Below are 27,181 nucleotides of genomic sequence, written 5' to 3' on the forward strand. Positions count from 1 at the left end.
TCACCGTCTTTTAACTTGTGCTGGCAGTCCAGCAGGTCTTTACAGACACGAGCTGGGTTCTCCTTTGTCCCGAGAGGCTGTTTGATGCTCTCGATCACACTGCTCAAATACTGTAGAGTCTTAAGTACTTCCGTGTTCTGGTCTGGCATGCTCATCTCCATATTCTGGAAACTCTAGTTAAGTACGAGGATGATAACACTGTGAACTCTCAAGTTTTAACCTGACTTCACAAATCTACTAATCCATAACTTCTCTACCCATCCTTATAAAGTGCTTCACCTCAGTCCTCAGGGCATCATTGGAAGCGGATGGACTGTAGACTGCTAAGTCGTCATATAACACCCTCTGTGGATTAAGAATCACCATATTCAGTTCAATGAAAACAATTCAGTGCCTTCATTATTAAACTGAAAGATTTTAATCTGTCAGCTTGCTCATTGATTAAAGTAAATATGGCAGCAGAAAGACATGTCCAGTTTAGTGAGAAAACTTTAACAGCGTCAGTGTACACTTTAATACCACACAAGGGCAGAAAAATAAGTCTTGGATCAATAAACAGCCACATTCTTGATTTTGGCTGCGGGAAAATTAACAAATTCCCCTCAGTATAAACACCACAGCGATCACTGAATGTGTGTACACAAAAAAGGCAGCTGAGTTGTTTTAGGGGGGTTCTTGGAACTGTTTGAACAGGAAAAGGTCATGTAGAGAGCAGAAAGCTGCATGATATCCAGAATCTGGGACAAACAAGAGTAGCCACGCCAGAAAAGGCTTTGTCAGTGCTACTGAAAAAACAATCACAGGGATCTTAGTTATTATTGACATACACCATTTGTTGGCTCATCTAGAGTAAGACAGGAAACAGGTGCTTGTCCTGGTTCGTTCATACCCTGCCACTCAGAAAAAAATGGCTTGTATTACTTATTTTTTACTAAAACGTTTATTTAAGCTTGAAAAAGCACATATCTTAGGTTTCAGGAAAGAAGAAAGAGAGAGATGTAACTCATTTACCCCCCCAACCACAATGAGATATAAATACCTACAGGCTAGGTAATATATATTCAAGAACTGTACATCATTACAACATCTGAATTTTACATTAAAGCAAGACTCCTGCTGTCTAGGCAATCTTGTCTGCATTACACAAAATACTTACTGTTGGACCAGGAGCGCCAGGGGGTCCCTGGGGTGGTAGAAAGAAAAGGACAAAATGAGTAACACACACACAGAAATGATCTCATTGTGGTTGCCATCATTTCACTTTTTGGTTTGTCATGTATGTGCCAATGGACTCTGAAGAAAATGTACACTGCAGGAAAATGGTAGAGTGTACAACCACAGAACTGCCCTAACCCCAGCTCGCCATGTCATTCTCTGAAGTCTTGAGTCACTTCTCACTTCTTTACATTTTGCTTCCAAGGAGACAGATTTGGACTCCAGGCTTTCTGTAAATCTTTCAGAAGTTTTCTTTCGACACTGGCTGCTTGTTCACTTATTTTTAGTCTAGTTCTTGCGCTTGAACATTTTTGGAGGAATGTTTTGTTGACGTTGTTTTTTTGTCTGTTTGTTGAATCATTAAAGCATCAAAGAAGCATCTAGTGTTATGTATAGACCAATTTTAAATTGTTGCCGTCCCCAAAACACAATTTGTGGTGAAGGTGAAGAAGAAGAAGAAGAAGAAGGTGAAGAAGAAGAAGGTGAAGAAGAAGAATGAAATGAAAACAACGGAATTAGAATCAAAACAATGGAATTTGAATGAAAACAATGGAAGTTTAAACAAACAGTTAGAATGAAAACAACGGAATTAACATGAAAACGACGGAATTTGAATGAAAACAACAGAATTTGAATAAAAAGAGTAGAATTATAATGAAAACAAAAGCATTTGAATGAAAACAATGGAAGTTTAAAACAAACAACAGAATTAGAATGAATAGAACAGTTTGAATGAAAACAACGGAATTTCAATAAAAACAACGGAATTAACATGAAAACAACAGAATTTGAAGAAGAAGATTATTTGAAAGGGTTTCTCCAAGACTCAGGAGGTGAAAAAGAAGGAGTTGAAGAAGAAGGTGAAGAAGAAGGAAAAGTATGGTCAGCATAAAATGTTTCTGCACTTTTGCAACAACATAGTGAGCTATTAACTTAACATAGTATCTGAAACTTATGCCCTTAAGAAACAGGACAAAATCCAACAAAGACCTGACACAGTAAAACAATGGCAACACCAAATTTGAATCTAAATCATTATCAATATGTAGGGGGAGAAAGTCAGGAGAGAGGTACCACAGGGAGCGTCTACAGCAAACTGTAAAACATGGTGGAGGCAGAGATTTTGATCTACCATGCAGTACCGTTTGGAAAGCATCTGATTATCAAAAGCTTTTTGACCTTATTCAGCATGGAAATGATCCCAAACATGCTGCCAATGCGGTGTAATCATACCTGGATACACACAATGATGTCAATCACACATGGACTGGTCTCCCCAGAGACCTCAACATTATTGAGGCAGTGTTGGATCATCTCAACAGAGAACAGAAAGAAAGGCAGCCCAACATCCAAAGAAAAGCTTTGGATGTTCTTCAAGAAGCTTTATGAAGTTCAGAGTGTGCTGAAGAATAAAGGTGGTCATACCAAATATTGATTTTCAAACACATTAAAAGCCCACAAACTGAGTTTTTGCCTTTCATACTATATTTCCATGCATGTTTGCACATTTCCATAAATCCTCGCATCTATTTCTTATTTTCTAATAAAATATAAAGGAATGAGAGGTGACTCAAAACATTTGCACTTCTGTATATTTGACCTGTGAAAACTCTCATTCATAATTGTTCATAATCCAAAATAACAGTGAAGTATATACAGTAGTTCTGTGTATACAGTAGGAATCATTCTGTAAAGTGATAGTGTAGTTAGCACTTACTCTGGGTCCAGGGCTTCCCTGTGGTCCCTGAGGCCCCTGAAAGAGTCAGGCACATAGAAAATACGCATTAAAATGGCTAAAATGATTACGATACACATACACTTCTACATAAATAACACACACGACGAAAAATAAAATAGATTAAATAAGTGCAGCCTCACAGTGAACAGAATGGAAGAGATTCGTGATTCATCTTCCTTCGAGCGCCTTGAAGCGACTGTTGCTGTGATTTAGCGCTGTATAAATAAAATTGAATTGGACTGAATTGAATTGAACTGAATCCTTCTGAGATGCTCTGTAGAGCGACAGTAGTATCACACACATACTGCCCCCTCTGGTGGACTAGGGACAAAACATTGGTGCAGCTGAACTTCATGATGTCTGTAAGTGGGATCTCAAGTCCTTTATATCCATACCATATTGTGAGCACATTTTAACAGCATCTGAGTAAAGCCTAGGATTAGAGGCCCATTGAGTACAGTGTGTTTGCGTGTGGTAGGGTGAAATGCAGAGGGATTTGCAAAGAACTGACAAACTAACTACCACAACCGAGAAGTGACTGTGTGGATTACACTGCGGCTTTCCCTGCTAACATTTTGTCAAGGCACTTCCTCAGCATTGTTTACACAAGAGGGCCCCACACTGCGCTCCAGGAGAGCGTGCTCATTATGACTCAGCCATAGCCTTAGCCTAAAGTGTCATACAGCACCGACACTCTAAGAAAGCCGTATAAACAAAACTACCACTACACCCTAGCTCACATTCATGTAACTTTCATCATCTACAGCTCTGTTTTTACACGCACAAACGGCTTTGAGGTGGCCGCTAAGACAACCGAGTGTTTCTCAGTCAGGAATGTTTGACACTTTGGCAGAGTGCAATCATGACATAATAATACAGAAGACTTTCCAGGTTTTGATTAAAGGGTTTGATTTCATCTCACCATTTCACCACCGTTTCCTTTTGGACCCCTTGGCCCCTGCAAAAAAGGATAACATAGCATAAAGACACATACAGCACTGTATTCCAATCTGTATTATCAATTAACTGTCTTTATTGGAAATTAAACAATACATACAGTGAAAGTCTGAATGTCAGAGTGTAATAATTCCTTTTTCTTTGTACAAGTCTTACACACACACATACACAAAATGAGAAAAAAAACCTACAGGTTTTCCCATTGGACCCATTTTTCCTTCAGGGCCTAGAGGTCCAGTGAAGCCCTGGAACAAACAGTGACATTGCTGAAAAAGCAGTAAAAACATCTATAAAGACTTCAAGGTGTACTGCACATGTGTCTACATTCATGTTCTCTTCATAAACACTTTGACAACAGGGAACAAAACAGAAATGTATTTATATTTCTGAAAGTTCTTTCCTGAGTGGGATTTGATTTAAAGCAGTACTTCTGAAGAAAGCACCATTGTGTGCCTACCTGGTCCTATTTCAGTTTCTATTAAACTCACCAAAGTACCCATAGGACCTTTAGGACCAGGGAAACCTCTCAGTCCTAAATCACCAGTTGGCCCCTGTTTCAAGGAAAAAGATATTTGTTATTTCTTATTCTAACCTACTCTCCTGTTATTTTTTATCGTTTTTCTATATGCTCTTAATACATGTTGGCCACTCAGTTGTTTACCTTAGGTCCTGGTAAGCCCTGTAAACCAATCATGCCCAAATCTCCAGTTTCCCCCTATAAAAAACAAAAAACACAATATGCAGAAGATGGCTCTTTTAAAAAAAATTTCTCTTATGTGATGTAATCGGGGCTGACAGCAAATCTCTCAACAATATCCTCAGTAGAATTACGGAGATTTACTCATAAAGGTGGGTGCCTAAGACAAATAGGTCTTAAGACACATGCAAAACATAAAGCCAACACTTATTATTGGAGATAATGGACAATAGAAAATAAGTTGTTTATTTCTTTCTTCTCCAATGGAGAAGAAAGGAACTTGATATTTGTTATTTAGTATACTGAACATCCAATAGCAAATCTCTAGCCCAAATTCTGGGCCCCATAAGTCTGAAGGCATTTTTGAGGCACAAAATGTGGTTTTAGTGTCAGGGCTACAGTTAGGTTTAGGCTAAGGGTTAGGCATTTTTGATGGTTAGGGTAACGGTAAGTGGCTAGGGAAAGCATTATGTCAATTAGATGTCCTTACTAAGATATAAAAGGCAAGTGTGTGTGTGTGGAGGTGGGGTTGATTTACTTGATTTTTCACCCAGTTTTAATACCAGACACAACAGGGACACTAGGCAAGCCTTATAAAGACCCTTCTTTTCTATTTCAAAAGAACTGGGGCACACACAGAAGACTTTCTGTCAATCTGCGGCAGTCTCAGTGCACACACTCACATGACCTAGACACACTGTGAGGGGATGGATGTCTGCGTCCTATCCTGTGTCTAAGCACATGCCTTCCAGGGTGGCAGACAGTGTTTGTACAGCCAGTCTTCCACATTCTTTAGACAGCTCCACTTTGAAACCGGTGACTCTGGCCCAGAGACTCTATTGACTAAAATGTGTAAAGGGATCTGACCCAAGGGTCTGAGTCTCCTCTCAGTTTCAGGAGCATCAGTGGAGATAACTATAGGAGGGGAGAGCAAGGGATTAAATGCTGTTTCTTTTTTCTTCTTCGGGGAGTTACATAAGTAAAGCAGAGCACCTCTTTTTCAGGTCCCTGGAGTGTGAGGATCTTACATAACTTGGCCTCACCAAGTGGAATGTTTCCATTCCTAGTCTCGCCCAGATAATTTGTTACTCTACTCAGGTTGGAAAAGTGTCAGGCACACATTGAAACCTCACCAAAGATTGGCTTCATATGTCCCTGAAGCTATATTTAGAGAGGTATTAAAGAATGTATATAAGCTTATAAAGCCATATTTCAACAAGTGCATTCCAGTGGAAAGTAATGTATATACTCTACCGGGTACATGAAAAAAAAGACATGACAAGTATCTGTGAAAAACACACAGGCTGAAATAAAAACTGTACAAATGTGAAGATTAAAGAGTTACAAAAATGCGTCAGGCATAGAATTAAAAAAAAAAAAATCTATATTGTATCTTGATTTAATATTATGCGATGGAGCTAGTTAATTTGATTTTGTAGCACTGTCTCTAAATGTGAATTCAGCTACCAGCATCCTGGTCCTGGGCCCCAGCATTATGAGTTAGATGGAGCTTGAAGTTTTGGTTTGTTTAGGGGTTACAGTTCATTTATTTAGCGTATTTTGTTGTATTCCTTGTTCCTGGCTGTTTATTCCTCCCTCTGTGTTTGTCCTCTTGTGTCTAGTATTCTGCATTTAGTTAATTTATGTGTATGTGTTTCCCATCCGTTATCACACTTCTTGCCTCCCCTGTGCCTCGTTGTGAAGTCTTAGAATTTGATATTCTCGTCTTTTGATTACTTCCTGTCCTGCTTTGATAGTCCCTCGTCTCTTGGTCACTGTGTGTAGTTTTGTTTCCCTTGTCTTGCTTTCCCAAAGGAGTTTCAGCTGTGTTCCCCAGTGTTTCCAGTCTCCCTAATTACCTGCTGCGTGTCTATATATTCTCTGAGCCTCCCTAATGCCTCTCTTATTGTTTGTTTTACCCATGAAACACCAGCAATAAACACTGTTTTAAGTTTAAGTCCTGTCCTGCATCAGAGTCATAATCCTGTCTTCTAAACACTGTCCATGATGAACAGAACTGATCCTCAAACATACAGTTAGAGCCAAATGTTTTGCACACTGAGACTGTTTCTGTGCACCACCGCAGTGGATTTTAAATCAAAAAGTTTTTAAATTAACTGTTAAGGAATTACAGCTGTTTTTATATATAGGCCTAATTGTATGTCAAAACTTTGATAATAAATCACAGAACTACCACACAGTTTAAAACAAACGTTCTCAAGTACTATTAAAGATTGACTTCCATTTTAGGACTTTGCTTGCATGTACTCACAGACAGCCCTTTGGGTCCTGGGTCTCCTTTCTTTCCCTGGTCACCTGCAGCTCCCTTCATGCCTTTGATTCCAGGGCCCCCCCTGTCTCCTGGTAGGCCAGGTTCTCCCTGATCCAATAAAAGGTCAATTAAACAGTTTAGGTGCATGTCACAGTAGCATTTTATCTCACCGGAGATGACTTTCTTTTTCACAAAGAAAATGGGTCTTTATAATGATTAACATTTCCACCTTGTGACCTGGCGGTCCCCTTTCTCCAGAATGTCCAGGAAGTCCAAGTTCTCCCATTGGACCTGGCCGTCCAGCAGGCCCTTCCAGTCCCACTGAGCCCCTCTGACCCTACATACACACAAGAGATGATTGAACAAATCTTTGCCAAGGTTAAAAAGGTACTAAAGTTAGTGTGCTTCCTCAAAAGGCACAACACAAAATCCACAAAACATTATGCCACTGTTTAAAACACTACTCTACAATAGTAAATGACATATATAGTGACACATTTGAGGTCTATCTTATGGGTGCCTCTTCTGTTTAAATGTTGCTATTAAACAAATGACACTCAAACTTCTGACAAAGCAGACAAAACCACAAGCATAGTCCTCTGCAAAAGCTAAACACAAGTGTATAAATGCATGTTGGAAAAATCATTTGGAACTTGAGTGTTAGTGGAGAGGGTTATTTACTGATGGTAAATATTGACATCTACTACAATTAGCTGCTATAGAGTACAATGAACACTATTTCCAGTGTTTCATTATATAAACAAAATTCTAAAATTGTTGTGTTGAAGCAATTTTAGAACACGGGTCCTCGACAGCGTATGTCTAAAGGCTGTCCAGAAAACCTGTTAGTGAGTTGTTTTTTACTTTGTAGACCACAGTGGTTTCCTGCTCCATCAGCAGTGTAGGTGAGGCAGCAGGGAGCCTGAGATTTTAGAATAACACACTCAGTGAGTTGTTGCCTCCCATGTGGCTGACAGTGAAGAGACAGGATACTTTAGGAATTTCGGTGGAATTACACCACCAGTGGTTTACTGGATGAAACCCACAGTATGCAGGTGTTGGCAAACCCTTAGATAAACCAAGGTCTGAACAATTTACCCTTCACCTTTCCCCACATACAGGAATGCGGGTAAAAGGGGCTATGTGCCATTTAGAAATCATTTTAACTTCTAATCAAAAGAAAATGACTTGGAAGGTAAACATAAATTTGTTGAATTTGAGCCCGAAAGAGACGGATTTTAACTTTTCAACTAATTTGCACACAAGAGGGTCTGTAAATGTCACGAATGGCAGACCAGATTAAACCTAGATAACAACATCCATGGACATCTGGTACTTGGCATGTGATGCATAATCGGTTCATCATTTTATCATATTAGAAATTAATGTTGTGATTCTTTTTAACATGAGCATGAATTGTTAAGTTATTTCCAAAAATTTCATTTATGATGTCACAGTGAATTCTGTGCCAACTTAGGCACAAAGGGCAAAGACGATAACGACAAAAGGATTTATGAAACCTGACAGTTTTTTCTTGGCAGCTTGAGTGAAAAACTAAAACTGATTCACAGAAAAGCTGAAAATTATTTGAAAGGGTTTCTCCAAGACTCAGAATCAGCCGCTTTTAAGCAGCAGTTTGATTTAAAGACTTGAAGTTAAGGAGTGAAGAATGTCCTTTATCAAGTAAAACAACAACGGCCCTCTACTACAGCAGACCTGAAAATTTGCCTTCTTGTGGAGCTGAAAGTAAAAAGTGATGCAATGTCAAATCATTGCATTACTTTTTACACAGCAATGTAAGACATGTTACTATATTTAAATTAGACAGATATAATTTTAAGGGATTATTCACGTTCTTTCAACACCAGTGCAGTTGGGGATGTTACCAATGGGAAACTGTATAGTTTTAGTTAATCTGAAAAGCATCAATGGCTAAAATTAGCCTCACTAGACTTTCATACAACATTATCTAAATAAAAGCCAGACCAGTAGGACTTGGCTTTCCAACTTGGCTAAAAGGCCTTTTGCACGCATGTAATCCCAGTCCACTTTGGCTGCATATATATTTGGAGAGGCCCAAAATGAAGAGGCCAATCAAATCAAACAAGACATTTAATGATCAGTCCAAGTCTCCAGTCCCACTCATACAATAACAGATGGAAGGAGCTGGAGTAAATCTTTGGTCACTTGCAATTCCATGAGTCCCATTTGTTGATTTTTGTGGTGCTACAGAAAGCACGCCGCAAGTCTCCAGTAAAGGAACTCCCCTGTTGACAGTTTAGCTGTGCAACTACGTCTTTCGACTCCTTCTGCGACCAACATTAACAGTGCTCATGGTGAAAAACATTCAACTGAACTCTGCTTTTTAAATATATTTCATTAATGTGAGACTATTGAATTGCCTAAAATAGTAAGCTAATCAATTACTTAAGGCTACCGTAGTTAGCGTTTGCTATAATGTTAATCCCAACACCAAGGAAACGCTGCTGTCTATATGTCACCGATTACCTGTCGACCTTGGTTTCCTGGGAGTCCTGCTAAGCCAGTTGGTCCCGGGGGGCCATCAGGGCCTGGATAACCCTTCATTCCTGTGAGCCCAGGTAAACCAGTCGGCCCCTGTTAAATGACAGTGTCAGTTTCAGCCAGAGGGGCATTTAAAAATACCATCAATCTTTTCGTAAAACATCACTTTCCGTCAATAATCTCGTGACTATATTTACACCTGTGATTCTTCCTCTGATGCTTAGCCTGAAGCACTGAAGTCCACCATCTGGATCGTTAGAAATTACAGTAAAATATTTATCCTGGTCTTCTCTGTCTTCATATTTGTCAGTTACTTTGTCTTTCAGTTACTTCGTTTTATTTTGAAGGTTGGTTTTCTTGTGTGTCTTGCTCTGGGTTTTGTCTCCTGTCTTTGTTCCTTTCCTGCCTGTTTATTTCCAACTGTGTCTCATTGTCAGTCATCCCTAAGCCTGTATGTCTAGTCTTGTCTTTCTCTTTGTGTAATCATCTGCTCCCAGATGTCCTACTTTTGTCTTTAGTGCCTTCCTCATAGTTTGATTTAGTTTAGTTTTTGCATTTTTATTGCAATCATGTTGGGTTTTGGCTTATCAAGTTTTTTAAATTAAAGCTCACATCTGTTTATTTTCTCAATGATCACTGTTGATCTTGTGATTTTTTTTCTTTTAAAGGAATGAGAACCGTGTAGACATATGCAATAATTTGATGATGCAGAAGGTTCTCAGCTAATGTAAAGAGGCGGCTGCTTCTCTTTAGGCCATTCACTTAACTGAGCTAATATGATGCTTACTTCAATGCCGGGAGCTCCAACCAGACCTCTTGCACCTTTCTTTCCAGCCAAACCCTAGAAAAACATAAACATGAAAAATAACATGTGCATTAAAAAGAAAACACAAATGTTTTAGTATATCACTCTCTACACAGTAAAAATGTGATTTTTACTATACTTCACAGAGAAATGTTTCAGATTTTAGTGAAAATCACTGAATACTGTTGCAAGAAATGTCCAGTTCAAAACCTTTATGGATACTTTAAAACCATAACAGCTAAAAACATCAACCCAGTGACAGTGATTTATTCATAGTCCCAGAGAGATATTGTTTAAGAAATGCTTTATCAAAGCTGTTAATCTAAAACAGGCATACAGAAGATCCTCAAAGTTTCCAGTGTTTCCTGGCAGGCTGCTAAGTTCTCAGTGCTTCTAAGCATATGGAAATACAAGTTCCATGTTAAGGTATTGCACAAACGTAATTTGAACTCGAGTTTGGCGAAATCCACTGAAATGGTTGGATAGTATGTGAACTGCTTATATAATCACTCTTCTATACAAGCTGTTTCGCATGTGGTGGCGAGTCAGTCATGTCTGTACACCTGTGACACTTCAAGATTACAAAAGGCCGTATGGAACCTGATCAAGGAGCGTCAAAGCTGTTGCACAGGGAAATCATAGTTATGCATAGTTATGCAATTAGAAAGCCTGTGAAGACTGAGGGCTCTAAAGAACATGAGACTAAGCAAGCAAACCTGTTAGTTCAAGGTAGCACATGTTAGTGAAACGTATCTGCATTTTAAGTATCAAAGAACAAAAAGCAATGAGCCATTAATAAACATCAGATTAAATATTTGAGAAGTTTAATGGTGCATTCAGGGTGTAAGGAAAAGCTGCAGTTCCCTGGTTGCTGTCCAAACTTCATTGCTCCAAGCATCTTTTTTTTCTTCAACCGCCTGCTTTCTATCTCGATGAAGTAAGCAGAATTCTACCACAGCTGAGCTAAAATTATCTAGCGTGACAAGCAGCTTAAACATCTGTAGCAGCATGCTCCTGTGGTGACAGCTAAAAAAATGACAAATTGGGGATTTTGGTTAAATCTGTTTGCATCTGGTTTTGTACATTTTCTACTGTCAGGTGTAAATCAATCATTCCACACAGAGAAGAGACCAAATTTAGTGATTTCCTAAACTATTCACATTATTGAAAAGCTGTATTATGCTGTATGTGAATGGTGTCAAGTCTCACCGGAGCTCCTTTTTCTCCTTTTGGGCCTGGTTCTCCGGGGGAGCCTGGAGATCCCTGTGCGAAGGAAGAATACACTATAAAGTAAGTAGAATATAAACACGCAAAATATTATCAAGCTGTGTAGATCTATATAAAAATGATATGCAATATTATGATTATAAGGAATATCCTTGTTTACCCTACTTCTTAATCGAGTCACTTTTAACACTCCACAGCATATACAGTATATCCCACAGTATAGATCCTAATCTAATAGGCATTTTCCTGTTAGGAGAACAATCACACTCTCAAACTGAATAAAAAGTTTTGATTTAAAGACGTACTTATCTGTCACCCTTTGAAAGAACACATTTAGATATTTCATATATTTATCATCACCACAATATGGCCAGCACACAGTAGAGATATTTAACTGTGGGTAAATGTAAAAAAACAACAGATTAAATAGTGTTGCTACGGCTGTGTGGGTTCTCTGCCATTAGGTCATGGTAGTCTTAAGCTTGAAAATAAAAAGGCAACCAGACTTCTTTAAGTCTTCTTTAGCTCTCATCCACGAGCCTTCTTCAGTCTAAAACTTCGGTTTAGTTCTTTGTAAATTTTTAGGCAGCTGTTTACTGACTTACCGGTGGGCCTTGTGGTCCAGAAGCCCCACGAGGTCCAGGGGTACCGATATAGCCCTGAAACATAATTTTCAGATTTGATAAGTAACTTTTTATTTGTGAATAATACATACACATCATTCTCATGTTCTTTACTAAAGAGGGAGCCCAAAAGCATAATTAATGTCTATACCCAAATGCCTCTTTTCCACCTGCAGTAAAAACTCAGAGGCTCCATAGTATCAAAACTAGGATTTTTTTATATTATCTATAACTGCACCGAATTAAGCTATTTCATCCATTTACTTAACTAACCAGTCTGTCTTTTGTCCTGTCTAAGGAAACTACAGAATAATACAACAAAAACAAATGCATCTAAAAACCAAAATGTTTTATATGTTAACGACAATGAAGATTTTTGAATTTGGAGACGAGTTCACAGACTAGCACAGACCCCCCCAGTTAATACGTTGCCATCACCGTGAACTTGTGCTCAAGTGTGTGTACTTCTTGGGAAAAAGCAACAGATTTTCTCAGCCTTATTGCTCGGATTTTGGTAATCCTCTCCAACATGTGTGGTCTGCTCTTCATGCGAAAGGGGCAGCGTGGAGTATAAACAACAATCAAGCAGACTGAGCGGAGTGCCGTGTGTCTGACGTTTAATGGTTCGTTCCTACCTGATAGCCTTCATCCCCCGACTCTCCACGCTCTCCTCGTTCCCCTGGAGGCCCCTGCGTAGACAATGAATGCACACACATGAATGTGCATACTGCATATACATACATGACTGTCTTTTACCTGCACAGCTTCAGGTGAGCTGGGCACCTACTCAGACTCACTCCCCACATATCAAACACATGAATCTCTCTGAACGTGATTACAGGGTACAATAAAGCAGAGGCTGGCATTGTATTGCTTATACTATACACTGCAATTCTGTGCCAACTTGAAAATTCAATACTACTGACGTGCAGACAGCCAATACCTCCAACTGTTCATGCAGTGTAGCCTCTGTCAGTAGTCATCATGACTATTGCAGGGGAAATGCATCTTAGAGAACACAACTGTTGTATGACTGCATGACTCCGGGGTTTCTAAAGCCGCTTTATGCTGATCCTCCTTTGATATTAGTTTAAGAATGAGTCACTGTGAAATATGCTGAATCCTTGTGGTGACTTAGGTATTAGGAAGAAAACTTTAGCTGTGCCCTGTGTGTGAGGTAGCCGTTTTGTCTCTAACTTCTCAGTCAGTAATTAAGACACAGAAGGTTGATAATCGCTTCATGCACATGACAGATTTAGGATAAGAAACTTTAACATTCATTTTTTATCAATGAGTGCATTTGGTGCTAAAATCAGGAGCTGATCAGGATTAACTTTTACATCCAGTCTCAATCTGGTATTTAAATTGCTTTGGATAAGCAGAGCAAGGAGAGTTCAGAATGGAGAGTTTAAAGGAAAGCAAGACCTACTGGTTCACCTAAGGGCCCTGGCAGTCCTGGGGTCCTGTTGTCCTCGCCTGGGTAACCCTGGGATGTAGCAAACGCAAACATACAATCATAGATGAGTGGATGTAGATTGCAGGCAGATAATTTAGTACTTTAAAGAACTCTGAATAACCTAAGTGTAATAGAGTGAATTGTTGCCCCCCAGTGGTAAAATACAGAAGTGCCTGTTACAGGGCTAGTTCTTGGTTGACCAATATATAACAACAAAAAAGGGTAGTTTTCTGCACCGCTAAGAAACAACAAGTTAGTGTGTGATGTCCTGCTGTTCAATAAAGGCACCTATCCACGTCCTTCTGTCCTGATCCTTTTAAGAGCCTAATCCAGAATATCACAACTGGCGACGAGGATTCTAAAGATTTCCACAGCGTGACAGAGGCTGTAGGAGGGTTGTGTTCACATGTAAAGAAAAAGACAAATCAAGACGTTTTCTTCACGGCTGCAGCGGAACAGCTTTTGGTGAGCTAACATGGCGATGCATGTGGGTCGTGTTGAAGAGTATAATGAATCGAAGGAAGATTTTGAGTCATATTTGGAGCGGTTGGAGCAATGGATGTTGGCAAATGATGTTTCAGATGAGAAGAAAGTGTGCACGTTTCTCTCTGTGATCGGAGCAGATACATACAGGCTGCTAAAGAATCTTGTGTCTCCGAGGGTACCGAGTACCATGGGATATGCAGCGCTGACTGGGGCGTTAAGTGCGCATTATAAGCCGACTCCAGTGGTGATAGCTGAGCGTTTTCGTTTTCAGAAACGTAACCAGAAAGAAGGGGAGGCAGTTTCTGACTATGTTGTCGCCCTGAGGCAGTTGTCAGCCACATGTGATTTTGGACAATATTTGGATGAGGCCCTGAGGGATCGTTTTGTTAGTGGGCTGCGTTCTGATGCTGTGCAGCGCAAGCTACTATCGGAAAAGGATCTTACATTTCCACGTGCATGTGAGATTGCCGTATCCATGGAACTCGCTTCGAAAAATACGATGGAGTTCTCAGGACGCCAGGACCCTCACCACGTAAATGCCTTGACAAATGCTCCAAATTTTTTCAACAAAGGATGGAAAGGACAGAACAGGCAAGAGGGCAATAACAAGCCAAAGAACTGGAAGGGACCTAAAAAGACACAGGAATGAAGCAACCATGTTATCGTTGTGGTGGAAAGCATTCAGCACGTGAGTGCAAATTTAAGAGCGAAAAGTGTCATGTTTGTGCAAAAATAGGACACATTGCACGTGCTTGCAGGAATAAAAAATTCAGTCAGCAAACTCAGTATTTGGAAACTGAGGATGAATGCTCAAGTAGGAATGATGAAGCTGAACTTTTTGGAGTTTATTCAATGTACTCCATCACCTCCAGTGAGAAGGGATACACAGTGGATGTTGCGCTTGGGAGCAAGAACACCACCATGCTGCTGGATACAGGATCAGCAGTGTCGGTAGTATCAGACGCATCTCACTCATTTCCCTATAAAACCAGCCAGTGGGCTAAAGCTCAAGTCCTACTCAGGCCAACACATTGCTGTGCGTGGATATATTATGTTACCAGTACAGTATGGGACTCAAAACATCACCCTACCACTGATCGTTGTTCAGGGAGACAGACCAGCTCTGATTGGACGAAACTGGTTAAAGAAACTACAGCTGAACTGGAAACAGATTTTCACAGTACACAAGGTACTGGTGCAGAAAGAAGCAAAGCCAGGAGTACTAGAAGTGATTCAGCGCCATCAGGCAGTGTTTTCGGATGACCAAGGCTGCATAAAGGGATTTAAAGCTAGAATCCACACTAAACCAAACACCACACCAATTTTCTGTAAAGCTCGCCCAGTTCCTTATGCACTAAAAGAAGCTGTGGAAAAGGAGCTGGACAGATTGAAATAACCTTCACCTTTTCCAAAGGTTGAGAAAAGTGAGTGGGCATCCCCTATTGTTACTGTGCCAAAGGCAGACAAAACAATTAGGATATGTGGTGACTACAAAGTCAGTGTCAACCAGTGTGTTGAAGAGGAAAGATATCCACTTCCAAATACTGAAGATTTGTTTGCCACTTTAGCTGGAGGAACATCCTTCAGTAAACTTGACCTTTCTCATGCCTATCAGCAGCTACAGTTAGATGAAGAATCAGAGAAGTATCTGGTCATCAACACACACAAAGGTCTCTATAAGTACAATCGCCTCAGCTATGGTGTTTCCAGTGCTCCGGCTCTTTTCCAGTCTGTGATGGATCAAATCCTTCAGGGGATGGAGCATGTCACCTGCTTTTTGGATGACATCCTCATCACTGCTTCATCTGAAAGGGATCATTTGAAGAGGTTGGAGGAAGTACTCACACGTCTGGAGAAGCATGGTGTCAGAGTGAAGCTTTCCAAGTGCCACTTTCTTCAGAGCAGTGTGGAGTACCTGGGACATCGTATTGACAGGGATGGTCTGCATCCTTTAGAGGAAAGGGTAGCAGCCATAGCAAATGCACCAGAACCAACAAACGTCACTGAACTGAAGTCCTTTCTTGGTCTTCTAAATTACTACAGTCGATTTTTGGAAAATCCATCCACCATTCTTCAGCCTTTGCATAACCTGTTGAGAAAAGATGCTAAATGGATTTGGACCATGGAATGTGCAAAAGCATTCAGGGATGCAAAAAGTCTACTGCTGCAGAACAAAGTGTTGGTGCACTACAGCACAAATCTGCCATTGAAGTTAGCCTGCGATGCATCACCTTATGGATTGGGCGCAGTCATCTCTCATGTCATGGAAAATGGAGAGGAAAGGCCTGTGGCTTTCGCATCAAGAACATTAACTGAAGCTGAGCGAAAGTATGCCCAGATAGAAAAAGAGGCCCTTGCCATAATTTTTGGAGTAAAGAAATTCCATAAATATCTGTATGGAAGGAAATTCACCCTCATAACAGATCATAAGCCACTGCTGGCTATACTAGGGCCAAAGTCAGCTGTCCCAACACTCGCTGCACTAAGAATGCAACGCTGGGCTCTTATTCTAATGGCATACAATTATGACATTGAATATAGAAGATCAGCTGAACATGCTAATGCAGATGCATTGTCACGTCTACCTCGGAATACGCCAGACAACATTGCCGCTGAGGGAAGTATCTTCTATTTCTCACATGTGGAAGAGCTACCAATAGTAGCTAAAGACATTGAGAGAGCAACCATGAAGGATCCAATCCTCAGCAAGGTCTGGAGCTACACCATGAATGGGTGGCCAAGTTATATGCAAGACGAATCACTTAAGCCTTACTTTACACGCAGACACGAGCTGTCAGCAGAACAAGGATGTGTTCTTTGGGGACAACGGGTCATCATTCCACCGGTTTACCAACAGAAAGTGCTGGAAGACCTGCATCATGAACATCCAGGTATCTGTCGTATGAAAGCACTCGCTCGCAGTTACCTGTGGTGGCCAGGCTGTGATGGTGATATACAAGAACTGGTTCAAAGCTGCTCAGTCTGTCAGGCTGTACAGAAGTCACCACCCGTTGCACCACTCCATCCGTGGAAGTGGCCTGAGAGAGTTTGGCAACGGATTCACATTGATTTCGCTGAAAAAGGCAAGCAGTACTTTTTAGTTGTCATTGACAGTCATTCAAAATGGTTGGAAGTGTTCCCTATGCCATCCATTACCTCACACAACACCATTGAGGTTTTGAGAGGGTTATTTGCTTCATATGGACTTCCAGAAGAGCTTGTTTCAGACAATGGACCTCAACTTGTGTCAAAGGAATTCAATCAGTTTCTGGAGTTAAATGGGATCAGACACACAGCTGTTCCTGCCTATCATCCTGCATCAAACGGGGCAGCAGAGAGGTCAGTACAAATCCTGAAACGATCCCTGATGAAAAATGTGCTGGAAGCAGATGGTAAGGCCACATTGCCACTCAGTCATCGTTTGGCAAACTTCCTTATCATGTATCGCAGTACACCGCACACTGTAACGGGTCGTACACCAGCAGAGTTGTTCCTGAAACGTCAGATCCGGACTCGCTTCAGCCTGCTGAAACCTGAACTAAGCAGACACATTGAACAGAAACAGTCTGAGCAGAAGCGACACCATGATTACAAAACCCAACCTGTTCGTGTTTTTTCGGAGGGAGACGCTGTGCGTATCCGAAACTTCAGGGGGGGGGGGGAAACAAAATGGACTCAGGGAACAGTTCTGAAGAAAATGGGAAGTGTTACTTACCTGATACAAGAGGGACAGAGAACACACACAATACATGTGGATCACCTGTTACCATGGAGACAGACTGTGGAGAAACCCCCAGTTACATTTTCACCGGTTTCAGAGGGACGGCCAGAAGTGATTATGGACAGTGTTGTTCCAGAGATACCACCAAGTCCACCTGGGATTTTAACATCACACTCCTTACCTCCTGAACCACCTAAACAGACAACCGATGAACCACCAGTATCCAACCCAGAAACCACCCAAAGCCCATCTGTGGAACGCAGATACCCAGAGAGACGCAGAGTTCCCCCAAAGAGACTGAATCTTTGAAAATGTAGAGTTATGTTTTAGTTATTTACTGCCAGTTATTTTAGAAGTGAAGAGTTAATAATGGAAGTAATGGCTACATTTGTTCATTGTTCGTAAGGGCCACAGAATATTTCTTTTTGGTGGGGGCAGTGAAATACATTCTTTAAAGGGTTGCTTACTTCAATTACAAATCTAAAAGGGGAGGAATGTAATAGAGTGAATTGTTGCCCCCCAGTGGTAAAATACAGAAGTGCCTGTTACAGGGCTAGTTCTTGGTTGACCAATATATAACAACAAAAAAGGGTAGTTTTCTGCACCGCTAAGAAACAACAAGTTAGTGTGTGATGTCCTGCTGTTCAATAAAGGCACCTATCCACGTCCTTCTGTCCTGATCCTTTTAAGAGCCTAATCCAGAATATCACACTAAGAAATCCAGTTAAGGACATAAGTCACAAATTCAGGTATCAAATTACCTTTTCACCTTTGGGTCCTGGCGGGCCAACGGGCCCAGGCTTTCCAAGGTGCCCCTAAAGAAAAAAAAGAAAACCTGATTATTGTACGTAATGGGGCTGCCACACTTATGCTAGCTTTTAATCAGAACTGTTCTTTAGGGATAAACAAAATTCCATATATTATGTCAGATTCAATCAAGTCTGAAGGACTCTAAAAGCACACATGCACACACAGATTCACAAAAAACATTAGCAACAAGCATTAGGCTCTATTTGTGTAGAATTTTTAAAGATATTTTCTGATATCTAGTGTTTTTGAGGATATCTCAGGCTACCGAGAAAAGCAAAGAAGGATGACTGATGTGTCAGTCATCCTTCTTTCTTCAATAACTGTGAGTAAAGTGTTCTGGCATGAAAATCTCAGGGCACTGTACTCATGGGGTTTTGTGCGTTTCTGAGCATGTGCACATATGGTTGTTAAGTTTTCGTGTGTGTGTGTGTGTGTTTATCCCACATGGTTATACAATACACATTCATGTATACACGAGTGAAGACAAAAAGACTGTTTTCATGAAACCAAGTTTAGAAAAGAAAAACTTACTGGGTATCCTGGAAGTCCTGGTTGCCCGTCTATCCCCATGACTCCAGGCTGACCCTGGAAGCAATGCAGAAAATGCGAAATAAGGCCTTGAATCAGTCATGGTGCTTCTGCTTTGCTTTTTAGGTCTTCTCCAGATAAATATATCTTTGGCAGGCTTATAAATCGTTGATCCACAGCTATATCAAAGTAGTCTCAGTGGTTCTACTGAAAGGGGAGCTGAAAAAATGTCTGGCATCCTCCTAGCTTGCCATCTCTTACATCTTCTTGCTTTGGTTTTAACAGTTTGCTTTGGTTTTAAAATTCTGAGTTCGATTGACTTCAGCAGTATAAAGAATTAATTATACACAAGATGTGTCTTTTTCCCCTCTCTAGCCCATTATAGCTAAAGGTTCAGCTGATACAATTCCACAGATTCAATTAACAAACATCATAGACTGCAGGCCACACCTTCAATATAAACTGTGGCTTGCAGTCTTCAACACCTACAGTAGTAGAAGAAGAAATGGGACCTTACAGATGTGCCTCGAGTTCCCCTGGCACCTTTCAGTCCTGGCTCGCCCGGCTGGCCGATGTCTCCCCGAGCGCCAATCTCCCCAGCAAGACCAGGAGGACCCCTCTCTCCCTGTAAAAGATTGTAAATATAATTAAAAGACATAAAAATTAGTATTATTAATAAATCTTGCTGTTTTCGTTTTATTGTAAGCAGGTTACTTTAAAAATAAACTATAAGACTAGATGCCTCAGTGGCTCTCTGTGTTAAATGTGCCCTTTGTGTTAAATGGAACTTGGCTGATCAGGATATTTACTTTCTTTCCGTGCCGTCCTCTGTTTCCTGGGGGACCCACTTTTCCTTCTGGACCCTGTAAAGTGATTGCCAGTAAATTATATTGCTTAAAATACGTTTTAAATTATCCCAGAACAGACTCTGTCATATTCTGGATTCTATCTCACTTTATTGCCCGATGTTCAGATTAAACACTAACCAGCAGATACTGATACACTAGATACACTCTGAATCTGCGTCCTTCCCTCCAGATAACAGTGACCTTCTTGCTCCTTGTCACCCATGGCTAGACTTGGATCTGTATCTCCAAACACCAAGAACCTAAGATCTGCAGCTCTCAGACCATGCTACACATCCAAAATCTCTGACAAGGTAAATTTATCAACCCAGTAGCAAAACGTTTTTATTGAAGAGTAGAGTGACCCCTACTGGGAATCAAAGGTATTATTTACAGAAATGTGTCTCTAGATTTCCCTCATTTACATGAAGTTTGCTGTATTATCTGAAAGTTAAACTTTGGGACCAATATTAACTTACACGGAAACCCTGTTTCCCAGGCTCTCCAGGTGGCCCCAGGGGTCCAGGATCCCCTTCTGTCCCTTTCTCCCCTGGCTCCCCAAAAGGCCCACGCTCTCCAGGTTCACCCTGGCAATTTGACGTAGAAAGAGGAAAACAGGCACACAAGAAAAGAGTAAAAGTAAAGACAATTCAGCAACAATAGAATAAGCTTTTATTATATTACCACTAGAAAGATGGAAGATTTGGGGCAAACTAACATTACTTTCACCCGCTTCCGTAGATTTTAATATCATACTCAAATCCAGTGTGAAATTAAGTGGATATACTAAGTAATGCAATGAGATTCAATGTACCACTGGGATGACCTATTTTGGAATCCTGAGCTAATCTGCGGATGTTCTAACATTTTGATTTACTATCATAGGGTCAGTCCTGCTAAAATAAATCTTTTGCCTCCCTGGTTCATTTGATCAGAAATAATCAAGAACACACAAGTCAACAAACCTTGGCGCCATCTTTTCCCTGAGGTCCGTCTTCACCAGGGGGACCGGGAGGACCCTTAAAACATAAAAACAGTTTTAAATACATCTGCTGTAAAAAGTTAGAAATCAGCAGTTCCTATTACATCTCAACTCAAGTGCCAAGAAAACTACAATGCATCTATGAATTTTTACTTCAGTTTTAATTGGAGCCGTTTATGAAATAGACATTGATTCTTAGTAACAGGCATGCTGCTTCTGGAAATCCTCGGCAAGTTTAAATAATACTCTGCACAACTTCACATCCCTTGGTAACACAAGATTGTTTAATAATTTGTGTAACCTGTGGTTACGTGTGATAAAAAAAAGCTCCCAGCCCGACCTAATCCAACCTACTGCATGCATGCATCCTCAAATATACTTGCACATCACTTCAATGTGATGAGAACTAGACTTTACTTTACTTACTCTTGTATTTATAATGTGTTTGTTTAAAACAAAAATACATTAAGGGATAATTATTTTTGCGTAACCAAAAGGCAAAAATCATGCAGCGCTCTCTAAAATGGAAATAGATTCATGAAAAATTCAAATTATGTTGAAATCCACAATATAATCATTTAAACTATAAAACCTAGACCTCATAGAACATCTGCACTGGTAAGATCTCCATGGAAACAACCATACTGCCACATGTCACATATGATCCAGGTTTTTGTTTTCCATCCAAGTATTTGATAGAAAAGGATTGCAGATTTAGCTCGCTTCCTCTCACACATTTTACATAATCAAAATAGTTTTAAGTACATATGAGGAACTTAAAATACATGAAATGATGAAAGGAAGATAGAGACTGGGGCATAAAGTGCGTGCATGTTTGACAGAAGCCGCTTGGCCCCTCTGCTGCTGACAGCTTATATCCAGTACTCATGGGCTGCATCGTGCCATTCTTTGCAATAAGCCTCGACTTAATGAAACACTTATCTAACACACAATGTTTTTGAATGGATCTTGCACAGTTAAGCCCTGTCATGTTAAAAAATCTGCCCACGGACAGCCAGCCATTCAAAGCTCTGCCTAATTCTGTGCACAACACGGGAAGATGAAACTAAAGCAGTCTGTTCCATCTACATATATATATAGTTTATACATCACACAAACACTCTTGTATTTCTACTTTCTTCTGGCAAGCGGATAAAACATCTCTGTCAGAATGAGGGGGGTGAGTAAATATACAACTGGGTTAGGGTTACCCGAACACAGGGAAGGAAGGGATTAGCAAACTGCAGTCACTCACTCTCATTCCCTCCTGCCCCTGCTCCCCTTCAGCTCCTGGAGGCCCAACATCACCCTACAGGGAGACAAACCACAACAAGAAGCTGGCTGGAGGTCAGAACACACTTACATATTTGCATCACCCGCTGTTTCACTTTCAATGAGCGTGCCCATTGATTTGCAAATTAGTGGAGCAGGAAGAAGGCAAAGGTTCAAGAATTATAACAAGACAGTACAAACCTTTTCCCCTGGCTCTCCAATGGCACCTGGTTCTCCCTCTAAGCCTGGTAAACCCTACAATGATGGGAAAGAGAACCATAGGCAATATTTCATTTGTATACATTTGGATAGGATTGTCAAATAATACTCATAATCAATAAAGCATCATGAGCATTTAATGTAAAGTACTTCAGGTCCTTGTTCTCCATCAGGTCCAGCCTCTCCAGCAGGTCCTCTGGGTCCCTGAAAGAAAAAGAACCACCATGGCTAAAGCACACAAACACAATGATTCAGGAATCTCATTAACTTCTACATCAGGAACTTAAAACAAAATAGAACAAAATAGATATAATAAAAAATTCTAGCATGTAATGCCCCAACTTTTAATTATATGTCTAGTCTAGAAAAAGAACTGAGAGATGAGATTGAATGAGTCTGAAATAAAAAGACTGAAGACCAGCCAAACACACAAGATGAGACCTATAACATAAACCGAGCATCTAGCATTACAGAAAGCTCTCACCCTTATAAATATCTGTATCTGACTGTTTGACATTCCTCCTGCCCCTGTGGGGACTGAAGGAGTTCCAGGCAAATTAAGAATTTGAAGACTAAGCCAAAAAGGGAGGCACAAGGTGGGGAGCATTCAGGTGTGGTGAAAGCAGAAGAGGGAAGAAAATAAAGAATATCAAATATATACTCCCTCCCCCGAAATGATTCTCTTTCTGCTAAGATCAGAGCTTCTCGTGTGATTTAAACTGTAACAGCTTCTCCCTCGCGAAACTCGTGCGAGCATCTACGGGCGAGCGCGTTCTCACCGCTGTCATTACATGTTCTGCTGAAGGTGTTTTTCACAGCATGCGGTTTGTTTGCAGTTTCCTGTAACAACCACATCAATGCAGCAGGAAAAAAGCGCATACTTACTGGTTCACCTTGGGCTCCCCTCTCCCCGGTGCTGCCTGGAATACCTGGTTTTCCCTGGAAACATAATCATGAGCTCAGTGGTGATTCACTCAAACATCCTGTGTAGTTAACAGAAGTCATGCACGGCTTCTCGTCATTACCAACACCACCATCATTATCACCACAATTTCCCGTGTGGCCACACACACGCGATGGCTGAGTTTAATATTTCAAGGTTGCCTGACAGCTACAGACACAACACAGAAACTCCAGGATGAGACTCTGTTTGTCGTAGTCCAAACATTGTATAGCCAAGACACTCCAATTATGTGACCAATGGCATTTGTTTTTATGCCTGTGAGCTAAATTTGCAACATCAGAAGTTTTGTGGCTCATGAAGCAGAGCAGGTCATCTGCTAATTTAAAGGTTGGTGGTTTAATCCCTGGCTACTCCAGTCTATGTGCCAAAGTATTCTTGGGCAAGATACTGAACCTTGAGTTACTTCTCGTGCACTTATCGAAGAAAGTATTTAGACACAAAAAAAAGTGCGTATGTGATGAGACATGAGGTATAAAGTGCTTTATACAAACAAGTCAATTTACTATTTAATTCAATAAGGTAAGTCCTTTGGATATTAATTTAGAGCAGCATAGCTGGTTAAAGTCCAATAGTCCCAGTCAAAAGGACATTCAACCGCTAAAAATCATTTACTGGCATTCCTGAATGGAAACATAACTGTAATTTGGCATCTTAATCCAGAAATAATAACATCATTTACCATTTACTATCATTTTGATTAAAGAGCTTGTGCACAATGGTGGTTTAACCACTACAGAAACATAAAAAATGATTTTGTTAATTCCCAGTGCTGTTAATTTAGGGCTTCTGTAGCATTGCTTCCGTCTACTGAAAAGGTTAGACACAAGGGAAAAATATGTTTTCAAACTGTACACGAGGTGAGTGAAATGAACTAAGGGGAGAAGTACAAAAAAGCACAAAAGCCAATGACAATTTTTAAAGTTCACTTACTGTTTAAAAACAAGAGCCAGTTAGAGTAATGGGCTAAAAAAAGAGCGTGGACCACAAAAAGATTTATGAGCAGCAGTCACAACCACTGTCAGCTGCTTTAACTTAACAGAACTGCCTTCGACTGTGAGCTTCATGGGACATGACATCACAGATAGCATCGTTTTCTCGCTATGACTCAATTGGTTCTTTTTTCTCTTTTTTTTTTTTGCACAGAGAAAATAGGAATTAGAATGAGTTACAAGTTTTGAGAGATATTTTATTGGGCACAAGATGGCGCTAAGACGTCAGAGTTGGAAAAATTGAAACAATGCTGCATCTTTGGCAGCAGCAAGGAAAGGTAGAGAAAGTTCCTTTAAAAGAGTGCAGTAGCAGCAACAGTGGGACAAAAGCTACTGTCAGCAGAAACTCCTCGCTGTGAGGTGAGGATGCAAGCTGTGTTTGGAAAGCACACAGGTTGAAACAAGTCCCAAGTTTGTGCTTGATGTCCCGTCCAAAGGATGGCACGAATGTACTGAACGAGTGGTTTCACTGTACCGATGGCTGACTGAGAGAGAGAACGCAGGCCCAGACGCGTCTTTGTAGGTGTTTGTCTGATAAGAATGATTACCAACAATCCCAAAGCGTCAAATGTTCAGCCAAGACATGATTTGTGGGCAAGTAAAGAAGCTCATTTGTCAGTGGTAAATGAAGACAAGCCAAACAACAGCACGAAAAGAAATGAAGGTGATAAACAGCATATATATCTATATCTATCTACATATACACACATACATACATATTAGAGAGAGAGAGTAGCGAGCTAGACAGATAGATATGACTGCTGTGAAGATCATCACTCCATAATTAACCAGCCCACATGGAGCCATTTTTGATTGTGCCACTGATCTCTGCTGTTTACATGCTTTTGCCATCTGTTGATCAGTTATTGCAGCCTTTCGCAATGCATCAAAACTGCAATTCATCATTTGATCAATAATTAATTGTAAAGACCAAAAAAGGGTTGGAAAAAACCCCAAAAAAAAACAACAACCTAGGGCTCCTAAAATCTGCCAAAAGTCTGACTGTGGCGTGACCTGCTGCATCTATTTGTTCAAATATCCCACTGAGTATTTACTGTGGTCACAGCTCTTTGATCAAAAACACTGAAGTATAATTGTTCCACTCTGCATGCTTAAAAGTATCCTTGGTGAGATACTGAAGCCTGAGTTGCCCTCCATGCTTTCACTGGAGTGTGAACGTGTGAATGTTAGATATAGCGAGCACTCAGACATAGAAAAAAGTGCTGAAATGAATGGGTGACTGAGCAATGTTATACAAAGCACTTTGAGTGATGAAACAGAGTAGAAAGGTGCATTCCATTTCTCTTAATAAACCCTTATCTAATCTGCAACCACGAACTGGATAAACAGTTAAGAAAATGGATGGCTGTGATTAAATGAAATGAAACAGGTCTGGATGAATGTCTTATTTGGACTTTGAACACTGTAAACGGGCTTAAAGTAGTGAAGATTTACTCCTTATTTCCTAAATATAAAAGAAGGAAATTGTGTTAGCAACTGAGACATAATAATTTTAGTACCGCGCAACGTGCGAAACCTTGAAGTCATGCCAGACGAGCAGCAAGGAGCGCATCATCACATGCTGATGAAGAGCGCAGAGTGTGTATTGTTAGTGCAAATAAAAAGATTCTTCATGATAGCTTTAAAGTACTATTCTACACTGTTGCTTCTCAAAAAAAAAAAAAAAAAAGCTTTAAGAGACAAAAGGAAAGAAATATTACTCACAGGCTTCCCAGGAGGGCCTCTCTCTCCTGGATTTCCAGCCTTGCCCTTCAAGAAGAAAAATATACATATGAATGATTAACGTGTATTGAAATACGTTAGGTTAACTCAAATCAAACCCATTACCATGTCTGATGGTGATGCAGTTCCAGCTACTACCGCACAGCAGAAAGACGGATGTTTGACATTGACCGCTCAAACATCGAGTTTTAGGGAATTTCTCCCATATGAAGACAAAAATGTGAGTGTTTTGCAGGAGGAATAAATAAATGTGTTGTTCATTTATCTTCAACTGCATGATGGCGCAAAACAGCCCAAATGTTTACTTTCATCCTGCTACTCTTCAGCTTATTGAGATCAGGTTTCTTTTACTACAGACCGCCAGCAGCACAGGCGAATTACATTTGCGTCTAATCCGCCACAGGGGCAACTAGACCAAAGCCTCCCTCTGAAGATAAAAACTGCTTAAAGTCTGATGGAGCTTGTGCACCGGGCAAGCCGTTGTTGTTCTTGATGCTGTTTGAAATCAGACGCACTCGTGACCTTTCCACGAAGTGAATATGCATCTTCAAGAAGGGGGGCGTGCTTGTTGGCTTGTCCGATGAAGCTGGATGACGCATATTTTATGACTTTTTTTATTATTCTTGGCTTCAGACAAATTAAGCTACGTAAATGTACTCAAAGGCCTTCAAGTATATGTAAAACACACAGCATTCCCTGTTTCTCTCTTATACAGATGTGAAAACACGTTGACCTAAAGACTACTTACTATTAAGCTTGGCTCTCCTTTAGGTCCGATCTCCCCCTTTTCACCCTGAAAAACATACCACCGTTTGGAACGAGATTTAGGATAAAGCCTCAGCTAACACACAGGAATTAGTGTCAATTTCCTACTATATCTATACCATGATGTTACCTTGATGCCCTCAGGACCCAGTTCTCCCGGTGGGCCATCTGGACCTCGGGGTCCCTGTGCAAAAACAAGACGAGCCACACCACTGAACATCACTCAACAAAGAAAGAACAGTACGTTGAGCATCTAAGCTCTCACATGCCAACTATGGGTAATGAAACAGCACCACCAGCAAAGTAATTAGTCTGTATTGTTTGTCTGTTTGGGGAGGTGTTCC

At 40.5% G+C, this 27,181-nt stretch overlaps 1 protein-coding gene across 1 annotated transcript in view; it reads right to left on the reverse strand.

The window, feature by feature from the left end:
* Nucleotides 1-27,181, reverse strand: part of col24a1 (collagen type XXIV alpha 1) — a 90,716-nt gene that overhangs the window by 3,120 nt on the left and 60,415 nt on the right. The window contains exons 29-57 of the mRNA XM_085375375.1: nucleotides 26,968-27,021; nucleotides 26,821-26,865; nucleotides 26,055-26,099; nucleotides 23,262-23,315; nucleotides 22,527-22,580; nucleotides 22,359-22,412; nucleotides 22,141-22,194; nucleotides 20,869-20,922; nucleotides 20,383-20,490; nucleotides 19,868-19,921; nucleotides 19,576-19,683; nucleotides 19,062-19,115; nucleotides 18,482-18,535; nucleotides 13,487-13,543; nucleotides 12,693-12,746; nucleotides 12,040-12,093; nucleotides 11,417-11,470; nucleotides 10,190-10,243; nucleotides 9,388-9,495; nucleotides 7,109-7,216; nucleotides 6,880-6,987; nucleotides 4,572-4,625; nucleotides 4,399-4,461; nucleotides 4,102-4,155; nucleotides 3,876-3,911; nucleotides 2,933-2,968; nucleotides 1,157-1,183; nucleotides 280-345; nucleotides 5-173 (exon numbers count right to left, since the gene is read on the reverse strand). Of these exons, the coding sequence (XP_085231501.1) occupies nucleotides 5-173; nucleotides 280-345; nucleotides 1,157-1,183; nucleotides 2,933-2,968; nucleotides 3,876-3,911; nucleotides 4,102-4,155; nucleotides 4,399-4,461; nucleotides 4,572-4,625; nucleotides 6,880-6,987; nucleotides 7,109-7,216; nucleotides 9,388-9,495; nucleotides 10,190-10,243; nucleotides 11,417-11,470; nucleotides 12,040-12,093; nucleotides 12,693-12,746; nucleotides 13,487-13,543; nucleotides 18,482-18,535; nucleotides 19,062-19,115; nucleotides 19,576-19,683; nucleotides 19,868-19,921; nucleotides 20,383-20,490; nucleotides 20,869-20,922; nucleotides 22,141-22,194; nucleotides 22,359-22,412; nucleotides 22,527-22,580; nucleotides 23,262-23,315; nucleotides 26,055-26,099; nucleotides 26,821-26,865; nucleotides 26,968-27,021 (1,894 nt within the window). The remainder of the gene's footprint in view (nucleotides 1-4; nucleotides 174-279; nucleotides 346-1,156; nucleotides 1,184-2,932; nucleotides 2,969-3,875; nucleotides 3,912-4,101; nucleotides 4,156-4,398; nucleotides 4,462-4,571; nucleotides 4,626-6,879; nucleotides 6,988-7,108; nucleotides 7,217-9,387; nucleotides 9,496-10,189; nucleotides 10,244-11,416; nucleotides 11,471-12,039; nucleotides 12,094-12,692; nucleotides 12,747-13,486; nucleotides 13,544-18,481; nucleotides 18,536-19,061; nucleotides 19,116-19,575; nucleotides 19,684-19,867; nucleotides 19,922-20,382; nucleotides 20,491-20,868; nucleotides 20,923-22,140; nucleotides 22,195-22,358; nucleotides 22,413-22,526; nucleotides 22,581-23,261; nucleotides 23,316-26,054; nucleotides 26,100-26,820; nucleotides 26,866-26,967; nucleotides 27,022-27,181) is intronic.

Source organism: Diplotaxodon limnothrissa, linkage group LG17, assembly GCF_057381915.1.
Source record: "Diplotaxodon limnothrissa isolate DT_005_m linkage group LG17, D_limnothrissa_male_GT1.1, whole genome shotgun sequence".
In the NCBI taxonomy this organism is placed as follows: domain Eukaryota; kingdom Metazoa; phylum Chordata; class Actinopteri; order Cichliformes; family Cichlidae; genus Diplotaxodon; species Diplotaxodon limnothrissa.